Source organism: Balearica regulorum, chromosome 2 (genome assembly GCF_011004875.1).
Source record: "Balearica regulorum gibbericeps isolate bBalReg1 chromosome 2, bBalReg1.pri, whole genome shotgun sequence".
NCBI lineage: Eukaryota > Metazoa > Chordata > Aves > Gruiformes > Gruidae > Balearica > Balearica regulorum.
The window spans coordinates 41,595,841-41,615,355 of NC_046185.1; the positions used below are offsets into that span (position 1 = coordinate 41,595,841).

Here is a 19,515-nt window from a genome sequence, read left to right on the forward strand (position 1 = left end):
CTTGTTCAAAGTAATAAATATCAAGAATGATGGAGTCCACAAATTTGCGTTACTGTAATGAACAGCAAAGAGGCAAGAGATGTTCTCCATTCTCCCAACAACTCTTTTGGGTTGGTTTTGTGATGAGATCTATCTCTAAACTAGGATTTTTTAATTTTCTTTGTTTGCCTGCTTTATGCCATTAATTCTTCATGTGTTGAACCAGTTTTGTCTTCTAGTCCTTCTATTTGCTGTTTTGCCTCCATGTGCAAGATTTATTAAGTATCATACAGATACCACTTTGCCAACACAGTGAAAAAGAAAAGAATCAAAAGGGCTATTTGTAAGGCTTTTCACTTTATTTTCTTCTAAGTCAAGATTCATTCATACCTAAAACATTCCTGACAGTTAACCATTACAATTTACTTCACAAAAGTGCAGTTATATTTCTGTATATTAAAACAAGAAATCTAGTTTGCCTTCAATCATTTCAGAATTTTTTCTGTTGCTGCTAAATATCTTCTACTTGAATTGTTGTCAGTTCAAGACGCATCACTGAGTGCTGCAATTTGGTAGTACATCTTATCTTTCATGTCTTGCACTGATTTGATTTTCAGATCAATTACAAAATACTGAGCTATTGTCTTTGCACGTGGCTGGAGAGCCACAGAGGACTGCTCGCAAAAACTTCTGGATTGTTGGCTGTAAGCAATCCTTGTAGACCATCCACTAGGATTTCTGAGAGCCGTGCTTTCCCTGTTGAGGGAAAATGGTGCACTGGGTGAAATGTTACAAGGGTTTTATCTGAATTGCTCCTGAATTTCTTGTCTCCCTTTACTCAAGCTCCATTTGCTTCCTGAAGCATGCTTTCCTCTTGGATTGCTGTCAGTTCAGCTCAGATCACATGCATTACGCTGAAGATTATCTAGATTTCCATGTCTTCTTTCCTTCAGTTTTAAATTAATCCAGTTGTATCCACTGATCAATGTCTTCTTGTAGTCTTACTGATCACGTTTGTTTTTTAAAGTCTAGCCTGAGAAATTATAAGACCCTACAGTAATGTGTTGATACAGTTTAATATTACATTCAGGGGTCATCAAGGGATCCCACCACCTTTGCTAAATAGGAGCTATGTGTAAGACTTACTATCAGTTTATGCATGCACGTATTTTTAACATATTTAAGTCAAAACCAGAAATAAGTGTTATGAAACGACATTTAAAAAAGCTGGGAAACCTTTGTAGAGGAAGAAATGAGTATGTTACGTATGCTGGGTGATGTGTTAGTGAGGCTTTTATAAATGACTAGTCAAAACAGGTTGTGATTGGATTTGGGATCTTTTCCTCTAGAAACTATTTATGTAGAAGAGAATGATAACTTTTATAGCTTAGTCTTTAAAGATTTGATGGGCTGGTGTCTTTTGTCTAAAAGATACACAGTAGCTGTTTAAATGTAACATGTCATTTACTAGTTCTATATTTACATGTGGTTACCTGATATTAAAATAGGCAGAGTAGGTAGTAGTTCTAAATTTACTGATGTTTACACTATATTAATTTGTTCACTTCAAACCTATTATCTTGCATTGTATTAAATAACGGTCTGAATACTGCCACAAAGAACTTACCACAGGGAAGATATATTTGTAAAGGGAAAAAAAAATCAGATGTAACATCTGCCTTTGGAATGCTTCAGGTATACCGCAACCTTTGAGAGCATACTTTGATCAGGTTTTAGAGTGTTTTGATTTTAGTTTTAACTTTTTTTTTCATTGAGCTTTATGTTAAGACTCATTTGTAGTAAATGTACTTTTGGTTTTAGGGTAGAACAGAACACTTATTCCAACTGGATGTGGCTGGGAAATTGGGAGATGTTGTGCAAACTCTGCATCAGGTATGTGGTTATTTGATATCACTACACACTTCATCACAGCATCTTTTTTTGATATTTAATGGAGAGCTTGCTTTAAATATTGATTCTCAAGATGAAATTCTTGGCAAATCTATTTTTAAAATGTAGCAGTTGAACACAGCATCTAGTTCTGACAGCTGTCATAAGCTACCCATATTAGCTTTTACTATCCAGGGTGGTAGTATACAGACAAAGTAGTAATATGACAGTAGTAATGAATAACATGTTCTACTTTAAAAAGAAGGAATCATAGCTCTTTTAGCGTTCTTGGTGACAGAGTACTAAAGTCCCTCCAGGTTTCTATTGACTTCAGAGCTGTTGGGGACATCTCTCTGCTATTTCACTTAAAGTTCATTGTTCTTTAGCTTTACAGGGCTTCTTGTCTAGATAAGATGGGAGATCAAGCTGCCATGGTAAGTATGTGATTATTTCTGATATCACTGTTTAATAGTAAAATTCTAATTGCATTTGCATCCTAGACCATATTAACCTTTTTTTTTTCCTCTTCCACATTAGATAACCGCTATATTGCAATCACGCTTGGCTAGAACTTCATTTGATAAAAACAGGTATCTCTCTAATCACTTTCTACTGGGAAATTATTTTCAACTTGTTAGTTGGTTAGTCTACTGCATCAGTACTTAATAGTTGCTTGTTTGGGGCAGCATAAGTCCTCTAATTCTGAGAGTTATCTTCTTTGTATTCTGAACCATCTGGAATGGAGAACAGGAAATTCTGTGTTGTGAAGATGAAAGTGTTACTTATTCATCTCCAGACTGTTCCCTTTATCTGTGAATTTGTTGCAAATTGATCATCAGCATAGGCCAAATAAAGCTTTGTATTGAAAAGTCAGCTGGCTTACTGCTCTGAAACTGGTGCAGAACGTAGCAACTTTCCTTTCTGGAGTGCCTGTTAAAGCAGAGGTCTCAACAAAGGACTCTCTTCATCTCTAAAATAGGCTTAGTGAAGTCCCCTTTCTGATGTCCCAAGGTTATAAGCTAACCTAAAACCTTTCTAAAGAATTTAAGGGTAGCTCTACCTAAGAAAGAACTGGAGGTAAACTTACTCCCTTTCTTCACTTGTAGATTTCAAAGCATTTCTGAAACGCTGCATATGGAATGTAAAGCAGAAATGGTGACACCACTGGTGACTAATCCAGGGCATGTGTGTGTTACTGATGCTAACTTGTACTTCCAGCCTCTTAATGGATATCCTGTAAGTGCCTCATAGATGGTCTTGCATATGATGTGAGCACACTGCCCCTCTAGTGGACAGTTTTCATTTTCTGAATTATTCCTCTTAAGTGCACATGGAGCACATCTCCAAGAAGTATCTGTTTTCAGTTATAAGCAGAAGCTCCTTAGTTTTCCTTTCATCTGTGCTGATCTGTTGCATTCAGTGTACTTCTGAGGCTTTATTCTGTGCTAACTTGCTTAAAGTTGATCTCCTGCTGACAAAGCACAAAATTTCCTTTGCTCATTCTCTATTAATATTTAAAAATCACTTTTTGTAACATTTCATTTAAGATAAAGTCTTAATTTTACTCTGTTCCTCCTGCCTAGTGATAAATTTATATACATTTAGTTTATACTGGAAGATCTTAGCTAAGTTTTCTATTAAATTGATCATTTCTTTCTCTAGAAGAAAACTGAGTGCATGTCACAGACAGATTACTGCTTTGGAACTTTGTCACAGAAATAGCAGCGATAGTCTTTGCAGGCAACTAATATGCTAAAAGTATGTCCAGTGAAAATGCGTTTCACAGCTGCTGATGAAATGCCATTCAACGTCGGACCACCAGGTGGCACGATTGGCAAACAGATTGCCCAGCAGCCCAATGGCTTCTTTATTTTTAATGTGGTTTCTTATGTTCTGCTCCTCTCTTGCATGATTGTTATAACTGGCGACAGACTCGGGTGGTAATACTATTCTTTATTCTTAAACTGCTTTGCTACACAGACAAGAACCAACAGCAAAGACAATCTTCCTCTTTTTAACGTAACTGCTTAGCACCACTGTTATGCTGCTAAAATGACACGAATGGATATTGTTTTCGTATTGTATTTCATATTTCTTTCCCCTCCCACGCTCCCCATAGAAACCAGTAGTACAAATAACACTGCAAAATGTGCGTCGCATCTATAAAAGAAGACATGGCCTAATGCCACTGGTAAGTTCAAATATTATTATTTTTTTAATGTCTTGCTTGTATGTATCTTAATCTGACCAACTGAAACGGTGTGCCTCATTAGGTAAAAGCTACATGTTTTTAAAAACTCTGGATTAAGTAGTGAACAGCACTCAAAGATCTTGTCTAGTTTTTAAGTGTCTTACTTGCCTGTGTTGTCAAAAAGATGAAAACAGGATGAGTGAACTCTGTCAAGGATGAAAAATTTCTTTCATAAGCAGTCAGTGTAGGAGAAGGGACTACCTCCAGGGAGCAATTCATTCCATTTATCTCAAACACCTATCTTGGGATAGAATGAATTGCTCTCTCATGGCGTATTTTTTCTCTCTGGATTGATTCATGGAGGGAGCTTGATCACTGGTTCAGATTGAGACTAATGTGGAGTGATGAGTCCTTCTATATATGACTGAGGGATGATAAGAGTGCTGCAGTGGAACCTCAGTTGTATGCTTTTAGTGTTTGCACTGAAATTACAGTCTTAAACAAAATTTTTGTCTCAAAACACATTTGAACGAAATAGACATTTAACTCTTTGCCTCACTCCATTCACTTAGGACAAAAAAGTATATTACCTGTGCTTAATCAATCCAGACAGAGCCAATCTATGGACAGCTATAAAGTTATTTACTCAGTTGGCTGTAAACTGAATGCTTTTATGATTGGAAATAGGAAAGATCAAAATGTTAGACTTTGGGCAAAATTACTACTCAGTTTAGAGTCTTTTTTTTCTGTTAAAAAACCATTAATATTACAGCTTGTCAGTAATTGCTCTCATTTACTTTTTCCCCTCTTTAAATTCTAAGGGACTTGAAGTATTTTGCACAGAAAATGATCTATGCTCTGACATCTACTTGAAATTCTACAACTATCAAGACCGAGATGAGCTCTATTTCCTTATTGCAACATATATAGGTTTGCAGTATTTATTTATTATTTACTTATTAATAGCAGTACCTTGTGAGGGGAAACTTGTCTGGGTTTTGCTCTGTTGATTTATGGGAAGAATAAATAGATATACTGGCCCTAAAAAACTTTGATAGAAGTAAGCAAGTTCAGAATTAATGTTGCAAAGTTGTGTATGTTCTGTTTGTGTGTGAAGAGCTGCGTATGAAAGCTGAGATAGTTTCACCTTAATAATGCTAATTCTTTTGGTTTGCAACTTGATATGCACTGTCACTTAAACCACAACAAAACAAACACAGAAGAAAGAAACCACACAACCTTCCCCCCCAACACCCCATACTTTATCTTCAAAGTAAGGGTAGATAAGATCCACTCAGCTAAAGTGTGTTTTGCTGAAAGAATATCAACTGACTTGTGAGTGGATCCCCCGGGCCCCTGGTTAAGTCCAAGTGAAAATCCTATTGAGACAGTTCCTGTAATGGATGGATTTTGAGTGCACACACAAATATCTGAACTTTTCTCAGTCTTAGCAGTGGTTGATGAAAATTACTGTTCTGAAACATTTAAAGTATCTTTTCTATAAAATCTCGTATGCATTAATTCTTAGAAAATTATACATATCTTTTGCAGATCATGAACAGAAACTCTCTTAAAGGCTATAGCGTGTGCTGGAAAAACGAAAGGGAAAAGCTAATAGTTTTTCTGTAATGCTACTACAACTGAAACATTGAAACTTATGTTTATTGCCAATATTGAAAATGTTTATGTAAATTTTGTACTATATTGTTATTGTACCAGAACTCTAGTTCTGTTTTAATGAATTTGCCTAAATATCGGTTGACATTTTCCCCACTTTACAAAGCAAAGTGGAAAGGCCACAAGGGAATGATTGCTTCCCCTGAGAATCATTTTAGTCTTCTAGACTTTTCCTTTTGAAAAAGAAATAGATTCTGACATGATTTTCTCTGTTCTTGAAACAACTTCCTGCTGTTACCCTGCTTCAGACTTTGTTTTCTGGATAACTTTCAAAGATGAAATTTCAAGGTGCAAATGAAGATGATGATGTTGTTGGAGCTTAGAAATAAAAGAAGGGTGAGCCCTTTCTCTAAAGGTATTTGTAGCGCTTCAGTTGCTGTCTCTAACAGAAGATCCTCTCTTTGAAGGTGCTAACGCTTTCTACATGTAGAACTTAAAGTACTAAGGTGAAGGGAGGGTTGGAATATGTTTTTACAGCCTATGCTGAGCTAAAATAGAGGCCCTCCATATCTTAACTAGAAGAAAAGGAATTCAGATTATTAACTGTAGTGATAATATTTGAATAATTTGATGTTCCATAGAAATCCTAATTATTTAGCTTTATGTTGTAGCCTTCAGCAGCAAATGGTGGTGAAAGGTATTTAAAGACTTTTAAGTGGGAGGAAGAGCAGCGTGTAACACAGATGCAGTAAAACAAGCGTGCAGAAATGTGCCGTATAATGCTTTGTATGGCAAGGATGTGGTTTCACTGTGATTACTTGATGAGGAGGCCGATTGGATGGTGTCTTGCTATTGTGGCGTGGTTGCAGTCCTTCACCTGCTATTTCAGGCACTTGCAAAGGTGCTGTAAACTGAATCAATGGAAGGAACAATAAATAGAAAAATAAATCTTAAAAAATGTGCAAAACTACCCCTGGCCCCCCCATTTCTCTTGATAAACCTGCCACACACAGGACAGACTAAGATAAGAAAGAAACCCCTTTAATTTCATTTTACAGTGGAGAAACAGAATGAAATCAATATTCCCAGATCATTTTGTTGTCTAGCAGCATACCTTTGTATTATAGCTATTGAGCAGAGAGTAGTGCAGTTTTGAATTTCTTGAGCCCCTGCCTAATGCTTCAAATGCAAGCTCCAGGTGCATAATTCCTACTTTCTCGAGTGGCGGTCAAGTTTTATTTTCTTCATCTCTCTACTTCAGTGGTTCTGAAACTGAATCCTGTTTACATACATAAATGCCTTCTTTCCACAAATCATTGTTAGTGGGTATTCTTAGTTGTCCAGCAGGATAATATATTTAATTTTTTTCTTGACTCTAGCAGAATTACTTGTAGAAATTTGAAATCTTAAAGGTGCCTGATTGCAGAGAGCACTGTTCATGGTCTGCAAATATTTTTCTGTACCTCCATAAATGCTCAAGTTCTTTCCCATCTATTGTTTCTATGTTTGGTTTCAGCATTCCTTCTGCGTGGTGTGGTTTTTGGGGTTTTTTTCAATGCAATTTAGGCCTGTTTGACCAGATCTTAAAAATGTATAAAATATGGTAGCTATTGAAATGTGAAGTTACCACTTAATTCTGACTTGTTCTTTTAAACAGCTATGCCCTTAATTATTTTATAGTACCTTGCGTAATGTTAATCACAATTTGGGGATGGAATTCCAAACATCAAAACTCTTAATGTTTTCTTCCATTTTAGAAAATCATATTACAGAGCATACAGCTGAAAGTTATATGCTGCAATGGCAGCGAGGACATATATCAAATTACCAGTATCTTCTTCATCTCAACAATCTGGCTGACAGAAGCTGCAATGATCTCTCCCAGTATCCTGTATTTCCCTGGATCATAGCAGACTACTCTAGTTCAGTATTAGGTATGTGTAGACAAAAAGCACATCATGTCCAACCTGAAATGTCTTGAGGGGGTTTATATTGCGTGAAGTTCATGGTACATCAAAATGAAACTGGTGTTAGTGTTCTTAGATGTGTTCTTGTGCACTTACCCTTACTGTGGACTTCAGTGGACAAAAATACGTCACCTTTTTCTCAGATAGTTCACTCTTCATGTGCAGAGTATGTACCAAGCATCTGCTTGGTCACTTTGAAAATTTGCAGTACTGAGCATTTTGAACGCTTTCTGTAATTCTAATAGATGCAAAAGAACCAGTACAATGGCTTTTTATGGAATAATTTGAATGCATTGAAGTGTATAAAATCCAGGTGTTCTTTTACAGTTCTTAGCATTGCAAGTTGAAGAGGCTAACAAGGCTCCATGATTAAGGGTCTTTGTGGAAATTGTCTTTGCAGCTTGTCGTTTTGAGGATTGTGTCCCTCTACAAGGACTAGAGTAAGGGAATCTCATGGTATTCATCAGCACTGCTCAAACACTCCAATCTGATGGTTTGGTGGAACTTCACTGGGACTTGACAGAATAGTTAATGAGTAGGAAGAAGAGATACCAGCTGCTTTTGTGCCTCAGGTAGCAGGACGTGTATTGACTAGGTGATGTTAGTTAAAATGGCTGTCACGTATATGTAGCTGCTAGCTCTTAAGCAAGAGATAGGAAGTTACGTCTACTTGAAAGGAGGAAGATGAGTAGCCATTTACAGTAAGACTTTATTCTTTTGCAGTTAGGGAGCAGAGAAAATTACTGGAGAGGTTCTGTGTTGGTTTTATGTTTGCTGTTGCCATTTTTTGTTTTGTTTTTAAATATTGATTAGAGTACATTCCTGTCTAGTAGAATCGATGCATAGAGTCTAACTATGTTTTTTTAGATCTGACAAAGCCTGAAACATTCCGTGACCTTAGTAAACCAATTGGTGCTCTGAATAAGGAAAGACTGGATAGATTATTGGTATGTATATCTTGACTTTTATGTACTGCACGTTTTGGACCTTGTACATATTGGCAATAAAAGGAGCTTTGCCAGCAAGCTTTGAGAATTATGTAGGTATCTAAAACTAACTATAAACTTTATTAGAAGCAAACTTACCTATAAACATACCACACTTATTTTCAGCTTGATTTTGTCAGTACTGATTTTGTCAGTACTAATTTAAAATGATTTGAATCTGTTTCTTCTGTCTTACTACCATTTCATAAGTATATGCTTTTAGATGTTTTACTTCAGTTTTAAAATAAAATCCCCAAATCCATTTAACTATTGTAACTGTATTTGTATGACAGGCGCTGAGATACTATAAACATATATGGAAATATAAAATTAAAGACCAATGGATTTAAATGTGTAATGTAAAATACATGTATGAATTAAAGAAGACAAAGCAGTAGAAATTTTAAGTACTTCCATTTAAGAAAAATGCTGAATTTGAGTACTTCAAAGGGTGGAAATCTGAATCCATGGAGATCAGAGTCCCAACTTGAAATTTCCACATGCAGATAATAGTGCACAAACTTTTTCCATTTCTCAAAGTAGACAGACTTTCTTTTGATAAGCAGTGAAACACATAGTTAGAGGCTTAGAAAGTCCCCAGTTTCTTGACTTCTAATTCTTTGTATAAAATCATCTGCTATAGTGAGTTAATTATTCCAAAATAATTTACAGAACACAACTATATTTAATGTTTTGGAACCTTTATTAGTTCTTAATGAAGCATTAGAAAAAAAAATTGCCAGGCTAATTACATTATATTGACAAAAAATATTGAATATTTCAAAATCATAAAGCTTCCTAAGGTTGTAGAAGATAAGAAAATGATCAATAGTATGCTTTCAATAACAGTAAATAAAGTTTTATTTCTAAGATCTGACAGTTTCCTCACACTGTTAGCTGCCTCATACTTACTGCAGTAAAAGTAATTTTATTTAGATTATGATAGGTTTTAGGGATAACTCATAGGAGTTTAAGACAGGAGGGAGTCCTGCAGGCTGAATTAAGTCACTGTGTTCTTCCATACCCTCATTACACTTCATGTGAAAGACAAAAAGGAAGTCTTTGTTTGCACTCCTCTGAAGTTGAGTCATTGCAGTTAAGTGTGAAAGTGAGAGAAGCAAAAAAGCTGAAAACCTGATGATTCTGGATGATAAATTATGACAACTTTTTTTCCTTATTGATTTCCTTATCTGTTTAAAGCTGCATGGTTATTAGAACTCGGAGTTTGTTTTATCATTAGGAAAAAAAGAGGGTAGTCCTAATCTGTGTCTTAAAAAAATAATAGTGTGTATGTGTTCAATATTGAAGGAAAGCAGGAGTGCGGATTTTAAACAGACCTCTCTTTCTTTTTTCATATGTTGCAGACACGTTATCAGGAAATGCCAGAGCCTAAGTTCATGTATGGGAGCCATTATTCATCTCCGGGTTATGTTTTGTTTTATCTTGTTAGAGTTGGTAAGACAGCTTTTACATGCTCTCTGAGCAGACAGTTGTCTCCAAAGTGGACAAGGTTTGGAGCAAGCTGATGATTTTTTTTTTTTTTTTCCTTTCTCCTTAGCTCCAGAATACATGCTCTGTCTGCAGAATGGAAAGTTTGATCACGCTGACAGAATGTTCAACAGGTTTGTTTACATTTTGTCTATAGCTAGGTTAGGTTTGTTTTCAAATTTGCATCAAGGGAGTGCAAAGCTTTAAAAAATACTTTTTCTAAACAAATGTGTGATTGATATGTGTTATCTAGTCTTGCAGAAACCTGGAAGAACTGTTTGGATGGTGCAACAGATTTCAAAGAGGTAAATGATTCAGGTCTTTCTTGGTATCTGTGCTAAGCTTTCTGTTCTTAGATATCTCTTGTTCATTTAAGAGTTTTGGGGAGTGGGGTGTGTTTGGCTGGATATTTTTGTTTTGCTGTTTGTGGTTTTTAGTTGTTTGGATTATTTATTTTTTTTAAGGCTGTTGATTGCATTTTATGAATCCTTCAACATTATTAACCTCTTTCTCTGTAATTCTATGATTGCTTGTCTGTGTCTGCTTTCTGACTTTTAGTTTAACAGAAGTATCATTGTGAATGTTAGTGGAATAAGTGGGAATTACCGGAGTGGATTAAGGCTGAAAAGATGCAGTGTTATGTATTGTCTACTGGAATCTTGTAGGGATTTGGCTGTATTACAACAGTACATCTGGAGAGGTTAAACTCTAGAAGTTTTATCTTAGGTTTTTTGAGCCTTATAGAAAACATAACTTGTAGAATATATTAAGAATGATTAACTGTGAGATAGTGGATGCTGTTAAATAATGTTTCTTTGATAAAGGAGTTTAATAGAGTGATACTTTTTTTAAAAATAAAAGTCTGTAGTTAATGGTTAGCTATGGTGGTCTTTGAATAATTGACTTAACCTCTGAAACTTTTGCCATCATTCTAGTTTTTTTCTAGATTTTTGACTTGACTCTTACTTGATGTCTTAAAAATGAGAAGGTAGCTATGCAATGAGAGTTCTGAAGATATTCTTAGATATTATGGATTCGTATGTCACACATTACATGTTAAAAATATTTATGCCACTCTGAATTTAGCTCAGAGAATTACCTTGTAGGTTGTCAAGAAGCCCAAAAGTAGTTAAAAGGGTAATGGGAGGAAGTTGCCAGTGCTTCTTTACTGACAGAGAAGAAAGCCTGGAGCAATTACTACCCACCTTTGGGGCTTGACATACTAACTCTAAGTCATCGAAGTTTGTAAAAACTGAATTCTACTTAAGTGATCAAAGCTAAGCTAATCTCAAAACTTGTCTTTTTTTTTTCTCATGGTTCCCCCCCCCCCCTTCCAGTTGATTCCAGAATTTTATGAAAGTGATTCTAGTTTTCTAATAAACAGTTTGAAGTTGGACTTGGGAAAAAGGCAGGGTGGAAAGATGGTTGAAGATGTAGAACTTCCCCCTTGGGCATCAGGTAATAATAGTCAAACTTCTTGTATTGTGAATTAATTCAACATTACCTAGATTCCTGGGATGGTGGTGCTTCTTTCCACAATTTCCATTTTGTTTTCTTCTGAAGGAATTTTTCATTCAAAACATTAACATAACTAATAGTTATGTTTAATTTTTATAGTAAATTTGAGAGGTGAGGTGTTGGGGTTTTTTTGTTTGTTTGCTTTTTCAAGAAGTAAGAGGAACAGGGATGGATATCAATACTGAAGGGGTTATCTTCTCCTTTTAATTAATCTTTCTCTTGCTAGATCCTGATGACTTTCTTCAGAAGAGCCAAGAGGCTTTAGAAAGTCAGTATGTATCAGAACATCTTCATGAATGGATTGACATAATATTTGGCTACAAGCAGAAGGGAAGTGAAGCAGTTGCAGCTCACAATGGTAAAATGAGCACTTTATAGAAACAGCAAAAATAAGGGGGATACTTCAATGAGGCAGGAATGGCAAATGACAGCATATCTGTAAGGCCTGATTTGTTTTGAGCATGCATAACTATGCTTTGAATGCTTGATCCTTAAAGGAAATACAGTTCTGCGTTACTGGAAATAGTGTCTTATCTAGTAAATTCTATTGTCTTCATGGTGATTTGCATCTTTGAAGGTGTACTTAAGATGGTAGGCAAGAAGATTGTACAGCATTGCTGTTAATTTGCTCACACAGCACAGTGTGGCAATGTTGTATGGAATTAGTGCTTCCCAATTAAAAATGAGTGTCTGTAGGGTCTCCACACAAGCACGTATTTAACTTTCCTACACTGTAATCGTAATGTGAGAATTTCAATGCAATTTTTCCCCCTCCTTCTGAGAGAATTGGCAAGGGGAAGAAGGGTCTAATGGGCTATAGCTCTTTAGGAGCAAGAATGAGGGAAAAAGTATGCAGATGACTAGGTTTGTCCTTGTGTATGTATATACTACTGCAGTAGTATATATACCTTTTACTGTACCTGTGGAAAGTTTCATTGTTTGCAGTCTTATTCTGAGCATGTATGTAGCCATTGTAAATGCTTACAAAAGGGGGTGTTAAGTGATTGCTATGGTGATATGTTTAACTTATCTAGACCCAATAGTAATATTAATGATTAACTTATTCAGCAGTCTGATATTTAGAAATGTATGTTACTACACAGTAAGGAAATGTCCTTTTGGTAAAGGAAGATTAGAGATCAGATTTATTCCAGAAGCCCTGATCCTTTTGAAGGTTTGCAAGTAACAGACAATGTTGAGATAGTTTGCACTTAACAAGACAGAGTAAGTTTAAAAAGAAAACCTTCCTACAACAAGTGAGGAGGAAAAAGCGACTCTTCACTTGAGTAGTCAGTGCTTTGTACTTCCAGGGTAAGATAATGTGATTTGCTTGTTGGTGGTTTTTTTGTTGTGGTTTTTTTTCTGGGTTTTGTTGTTGTTGGGGTTTTTTAATATGCTTCCTTAAATCACAATTGGCTATATTTTAGGTTTGCAGGGTTTGGCATCCAATCACACAGCCAATGTGCCAGAGGCTTTGAATATGGCAAACTGGCATTTAAATTATGGCACCTATATTTTTATCTCTCAAATGAGAGCACTTTTTATGAACATTGTGCTTCTGCTGCAATGTGGATTTTTATTAGCGTAATGAATTGCAGGCACTTGAGTTAGATAAGAGAGTCAGAAGGGATCTGTGTATGAATGAACTAATGTCAAAATATAAAGTAAGTATTCGTATGCAGAGGCCCCAAAGTAATTCACTGTGTAACTGCTATCCTCATAACAAATGAACAAGTGAATAGGTAGACCTTTATAATCATTCTTTGCTGCATTTTGTTACCTAAGATAATCAGAGATTCAGTTATGCAACTATGCTTTCTTTTTTGTTTTTTTTTTTTTCTTTCTTTATTGGAGGAGTGGGGTGATGTGTTTAATGAAGCTTAAATAAGTCATCCTTCGTTTATGAAAGGACTAATTTCTTCTGAAACTTTCTCTGAGTCTTTTAGAAATCCTAGACTTTTTTTCAAGTAAGAAACTCAGGATTAAAACACAAGATTTCAAACTCTATAGCCTGCTGAAATAGCTTAGTTGCTTAAATATAAGCAAGTTCAGTGAAAAACACAACTTTTTTATAGTAGGTATACAAGACAAAGAAAATAAGCCTTGTATATCTACATTGTACAAATAAACTTTTTTTTTTTCCAGTGTTTCACCCATTAACTTATGAAGGAGGGGTGGATTTAAACAGGTAATTAACAAGAATCAGAATGTTTTTGTTAAAGCATTTAACATTTAGCTAAACTTCTCAGTATCCCTCCAGGTTCTCCACTGGCTGTAAAAGTGCTCTGTACGTGAGAGTGTGTGTGTGTGTGTGTGTGTGTATATCCATGTTATACTCTCAAATATGCAGAGAACTAGCATCAGCTTGTCTTTTTTAGCATGTGTTGAAAGATTGTTGCTTGACCATTTCTTCAGTCCGGGTTTCATGAAATTTTGTTGTCTTTTTTTTAATTGACGAGCATACTGTCATCATACATAAACAAAACTATGAAGCTATCATATGCCTGTCCATCATTTCTGCGGTAAACCAGTTCTGTAAGAGTTTGTGATGGCCTGTGGTGCTGTAGTAGCTGCACATGCAGGCCCGTGCTTTCAGGGGAGGGGAGGAAAAAAAAGTACTTGCTTACTTGGCTTAATTAAATGTCTTGTTTTTGTAAAGTATTATGGACCCAAATGAAAAAGTAGCTCTGCTGACACAAATCTTGGAGTTTGGACAGACGCCAAAACAGTTGTTTACAATTCCGCATCCCCGAAGGATAATACCAAAGTTGAAAAGCTTGTCTCGAACTTCTAGTCACAGTGTTTCCATAACTGAGTCTCCAGGTAAATATATAACAGATAAACTGACGATGTAATGGATATGTAATTTTGAGAGGTTCTGTATCTTTCTCCCACAGGATCTCATTATACAACTCTCTTGGCCACTTTCCCTGTAAGCCAACTCAAAATAAATCTATGAACTAACTGTTAAAGAAAAACTGGCAAGACCAGTTTCAAATTTGAAAATACAGGCATTACCCTGCATGTTTGCCTTCTGTTCCAGTGGTCTCCTCTGGGACTGCTTAACCTCTGCTTTTGAAGCTGTGGGAGTGCTATCATCCCTGGCCTTTCATGACACTTCAAAATCAAGCTGATGTGACAGCAGCTTCAGTGCCCATATCTGCAGTCATTCTAAATGACGTAAAGATTTGTTCAGGTTTTCAACAGGGATGTCTTTGGGGTGATCAATTGGCTTGGTCTAAATAAACCTTAAGAACTTAAATTAAGCATCCGAATTTTTTTTTTTTCTTTTTCATGACTTGAATGAAAATCTGTAAAGAAATTACTTTTTTCCTACATGCTGTAGGGACAATGTTAACTGAATAACTTTCTTCAAGAGAAGGAGATATAGATAGATATGTATATACATGTGTGCGTGTATATACGTGTGTGTGTAATATGTATATACACACACATACAAAAAAGATGTGGACAGGCTGGAGAGGATCCAGAGAACGGCCACCAGGATGATCAAAAGACTGGGAAGCCTGCCATATGAGGAAAGGCTGAGAGGATTGGGTTTGTTCAGCCTTGAGAAAAGAAGGCTTAGGAGAGACCTCATCACTATGTTCCAGTATTTAAAGGGGATCTGCAAAGAAGATGGAGTCTCTCCCTTTTAGGAGGAGTCACATGGAAAAGACATGGGGTAATGGGTGCAAGGTACTTCTGGGGAGATTCCGATTGGACACAAGAGGAAAACTTTTCACAATGAGAACAATCAGCCATTGGAATAATGTCCCCAGGGAAGTGATGGATTCCACAACATTGCACATTTTTAAGATTCGGCTGGACGGAGTGTTGAGCCATCTTGTCTAGTCTGCTTTTGCCAAGAAAGGTTGGACCAGATGATCCTTGAGGTCCCTTCCAACCTGGTATTTTATGATTCTATGATATGTAATGCCATCACAGGCTTCTGTTCAATGACCATTTTTCTGAAACTAAGACACTATGGTCCTCATTGTATGTATAGTGGTCTACTAAATCTTCAGCCCAAGTATCACATGGAAAGGTTTTTCTCAGTTGGTGTTCTTCAATTCACTTATGTTTTGATGGCTTTCAATTTTAAGCAGGAAAATGAAGATGGGTGCTACTTAGCATGGCAACCTGTAGCATCCAAATGGCAAGGATGGCTTTGAAAGTTGTATATGGTGATAATAATGTTCATATGTGTTAAATAGATATGGTGGTGTGCTGCCTAAGTCAGTAACTCACAGATCAACAGTTCCTGTTGGGTTTGGCCTTTTTATAGTAATTGACATCTAATTGTCTCAATTTTGTTGCGTTTTTTTATCTCTTAACTTTTGCAGCAGTGCAGTGAAATGAAGTGTGACATTCCTAACAGAATGCATAGAATAATAAAAGCACATGATGTATTGTAGCAGTAGATGGCTTTCCTGGTACTTTTTCATTTGGAAAGCTCTTGACATCTCAGTGGAACACCAAAACATCTCTGCAGAAAAGTTTTTGCTTTGGGGTTTTATTTTTTCAATTTTGGAAACATATTCTGTAAAGTCTCCAGTTTAAAAGCCCTGGGTTTGGGACTAACATAATTTTCTTGACTGTAAGCCTATGTATTCGGGAAGAGGTTTGGAAAAAAGTTACTGATCTTGTCGCTCTCTGCATTAGCCAAAAATTCTTATTTCTGGAGCTCTGCATGACTTCTGTACTCTTATTTATGTTTGCAACTTTAGCTACCTAGTTACTTGAAATCTTTTTATGTTCTATTTGTGATGAAGCTTTATTGTGGCATTCTATTGCAGTTTCTCCAAATGAAGAATCATTTGAAGATTTGACAGAAGAAAGTATAACGCTTGCCTGGAACAATATTGCCAAACTAAAATTAGATGAGCAATACAAAATTCACAAAGAGTAGGTACTATTCTTTTCTTTTCACAATCAAAATTGTTCCATTTATTTTGGGGGTGGGGGTGTCTGCGTGTCAATCTACATTATGGGTTAGGGTTTAAAGTAAATACTTTTCTTCGTGAGACAGCTCATTGATTTCATAACACAAGATGAGTTTGAGTATGGGATGGCTTCTCAATCCAGAAAAGGTATTTGTCAGCTTGATTTTGATTTATTTTTTTTTTTGGTTGTTGTTCCTTATACAGGTCTAGAGTTAAGTTCATTGTCATTTTGGTACCTGAAGCAGACATTGATTACCCTTCTCTAAAACTGTGAGAGCAGCAGCCAAATAAATACTTCTATTTATTTATTTATAATCCCAGGAGGACCTAACTTTTTCATCCCATTTGATCTGAAAGGTTAAACCACTTGAATTCAACTACTGTACACCTGAAGCTGCTGCTGTATGAGCAGTTTGCCAAGTCTCCTGCTTTAAGTTTTCAGGTACCAAACTACTGTTCTGATGGATTCCTACGGAGCCATGAGTCAGCAGGGGCATTTCAGGTGAACTTTGAAAATGCCTAACAATGAACAACAGCAGCTATATTTTAAAGAACAGATTTTTCTCTTGTCCTAGTGGCTGGACTAGTAGCAGGATTTCTTGCTAGCTGGAGTGCCACTACCTTCTTGGTGACTGTAACCCAATCTAGAAAAAAGGTTTTCTTGTCCAGAAAACAAGGTAATATTTGTAGTGAGAAAGGGCCTCTGGTACCAGATTGTTGGGGTTAGGGAAATCCTGATCCTGAAAACAGACCTGAATTTCAGCTTCTGACTTTTTTTTTTTTTTTTTTTTCCCTTCCCTGAAGACTGCTGAGAAACATATAGGAGGAGGTCTGTGTAACAGAATTTTGGCTGTGCAGAATGCTCTCTACTTCCTAACAACTAACTCCTTGACATAAGCTATATCTCTAAACTTCTAGACTATAGTGACGTTACCAATGACAAATTTGAGGAGAAAAGACAAGCAAGTTCTGATTCCTGGCACCGGAGGTATTCAGTATCTGCTTGTAGGCAGGTTCCAGACTCTTTTTGTAGCTAATCGCAAATTGGGAAAACTGAATGTAAAACTCTTTATCCTCTCACACGGGCATGTCCTTTCTGATCAGGATAAAGTTCTTGCAGAACAATATGGTGAACCTGTACTGGTGTTTCATATATTATATCAAGATATATTTTTGTCTATAGGCATATAACATACCACTGTAGTGATTTTAATCTCCTTGAATGTCTTAGCTCATACAGAGATCAAATAAGAAATTTCAGCTGTAGTCAATTTACAGTGTGGTGGTTAAGTTTCAAAACTTATGAAATCACCTATAAGCTTACTTGTATTAAACAGGGCAATTACTGGAATAGCAGTCACTTGCAATGGGTCTTCTGTTTTCACTACATCCCAGGGTAAGTATTATTGCAGAGGTATTTACTATAACCTGCAGTGTAAATGCAGGTTGTAAGACCAGATAATGTTTTGTGGACAAAATAGCATAAGACTCTGAAAAGTAGCTAAGATTGAATCCCATGAATATCTTCATGGAGAGCAAAATGAAGACAGCATTAAATGGGATATTTCTGGAATTCCTAAGTTCTGGTTTCCTTACAGTCATGAAAGGAGTGGCCCTAATCTGCTGCCAAATGCAAGATTCTTGTTTTCACTTCATGCTCAATTCCTTTTTACTGTTTGAGAGAATTTCAGTATTCATATGTAAAGGCTTCTTCTGTTTCGCTTTTGGACTGTCACCTTTGCAAGTCACCTATTACAGAAATTGAGTTAAATATATATTTCCTGTAATTAAATAACTTAAGTACATGAATTTGTTAAGTTTTAGATCACTTTGACTGCAGGATTTCAATGTTACCTATATCTAGGCTTGGGAAGATGGTCATATCTCCCTTTAGATACCAGAGTTCTCTCAATCAGAGTTTGATGGGCCTGGGGGAGTCTGTCTAACTGGCGCAAAACAGGCTAGTTCCAGGCTCAAGTCACAAGCTTTAAAAAGAGTTACTCAAAGACTGAGAAACCTATACCTGCTTTTTGTAGTAAGATATTTGAATATTCAACAGGAGCAAAATTACTAGCTTCTATAATATAAAACAGTCCTTTTATCTTTTGTCTATTTTGTCCATTATCCCCAGATTCAACTTTGAAGATGTTTTCCAAAGAATCAAAAACAATCCAGAGAAGTGTGTCCTTTTCAAATATGGTGAGCTGCTGTCAAAATAAAACAGAGATCATTAAGAACCTCCTGAAAGCTGCTCAGAGAAAGGCCTCTTTTTTTTCCCCTGCCCACTCAATTCTATTGTGTGTGAATAATTTATCAGAGTGAATTGAGACTCTCTCAGGCCTCCAGGGAGACAGAGCACATTCTGCAAATGTGGGGAGGGAGTGTTGGATGGTTGCACTCAGAACAGTGCTAGCACAGAAGTAGAGTTGCCATGCTATCCAGGGAAGGGCTTGCATTAGACAAAAATAGTGTGGCACGAGCAGAGGAGTCTTCCTGAACAATCTTGAACTGCCACTGGGACCAGAATCGCAAAATTTCCACCCATGTGCTCACATTCAGCATTGCCTTACTGCTCCCAAGTGTTTGAAGGCCGTGAGTCAGCTGTTAGGAGAACAAAGCACAGGGATGCTGGATGAATTTGAGCCATCTTCGCTCCATAAGAAGTGATGTCAGCAACCTCTGAACAACATTTTTTCCGAGAACTTGGAAGGGGATTCTGTATTTGATTTTTTGTGCTTGAGTACTGTGGCCAGACATGGGTCATAGAGATTCACTCCCAGTTGTCATGTTCAGAGTCTTTTATTGAGGCAAGACACTACGATATATCTGCCTTCTCAGTACCCTCATCTCTAGGGGGAACAAAAAAAGCAAATGGGTTGCCCAGACAGAAGCCATAGCGTGCACTAACATGTCCCTTAGTAAGTTGTAGGATC

The 19,515-nt window shown here is 36.5% G+C and overlaps 1 protein-coding gene across 9 annotated transcripts in view; it reads left to right on the forward strand.

Annotated features, from left to right (window-relative positions):
• The window catches only part of LOC104639538 (thymocyte selection-associated high mobility group box protein TOX), a 314,557-nt gene that overhangs the window by 288,807 nt on the left and 6,235 nt on the right, over positions 1-19,515 (forward strand). For 3 of the 9 annotated variants that reach the window (XM_075744033.1, XM_075744035.1, XM_075744034.1), the window contains 16 exons: positions 2,406-2,459; positions 2,976-3,105; positions 3,989-4,060; positions 4,882-4,990; positions 7,435-7,611; positions 8,512-8,591; positions 9,995-10,085; positions 10,189-10,252; positions 10,372-10,423; positions 11,456-11,576; positions 11,863-11,994; positions 13,782-13,824; positions 14,296-14,459; positions 16,436-16,544; positions 17,920-17,978; positions 18,714-18,781. In XM_075744033.1, coding sequence (XP_075600148.1) covers positions 2,406-2,459; positions 2,976-3,105; positions 3,989-4,060; positions 4,882-4,990; positions 7,435-7,611; positions 8,512-8,591; positions 9,995-10,085; positions 10,189-10,252; positions 10,372-10,423; positions 11,456-11,576; positions 11,863-11,994; positions 13,782-13,824; positions 14,296-14,459; positions 16,436-16,544; positions 17,920-17,978; positions 18,714-18,781 — 1,525 coding nt within the window. Of the gene's footprint in view, positions 1-1,800; positions 1,873-2,255; positions 2,304-2,405; positions 2,460-2,975; positions 3,106-3,988; positions 4,061-4,881; positions 4,991-7,434; positions 7,612-8,511; positions 8,592-9,994; positions 10,086-10,188; positions 10,253-10,371; positions 10,424-11,455; positions 11,577-11,862; positions 11,995-13,781; positions 13,825-14,295; positions 14,460-16,435; positions 16,545-16,668; positions 16,834-17,919; positions 17,979-18,180; positions 18,395-18,713; positions 18,782-19,515 lie in introns of those variants that run through there. The other 6 variants (XM_075744036.1, XM_075744039.1, XM_075744042.1 and 3 more) reach the window with 6 other exon arrangements.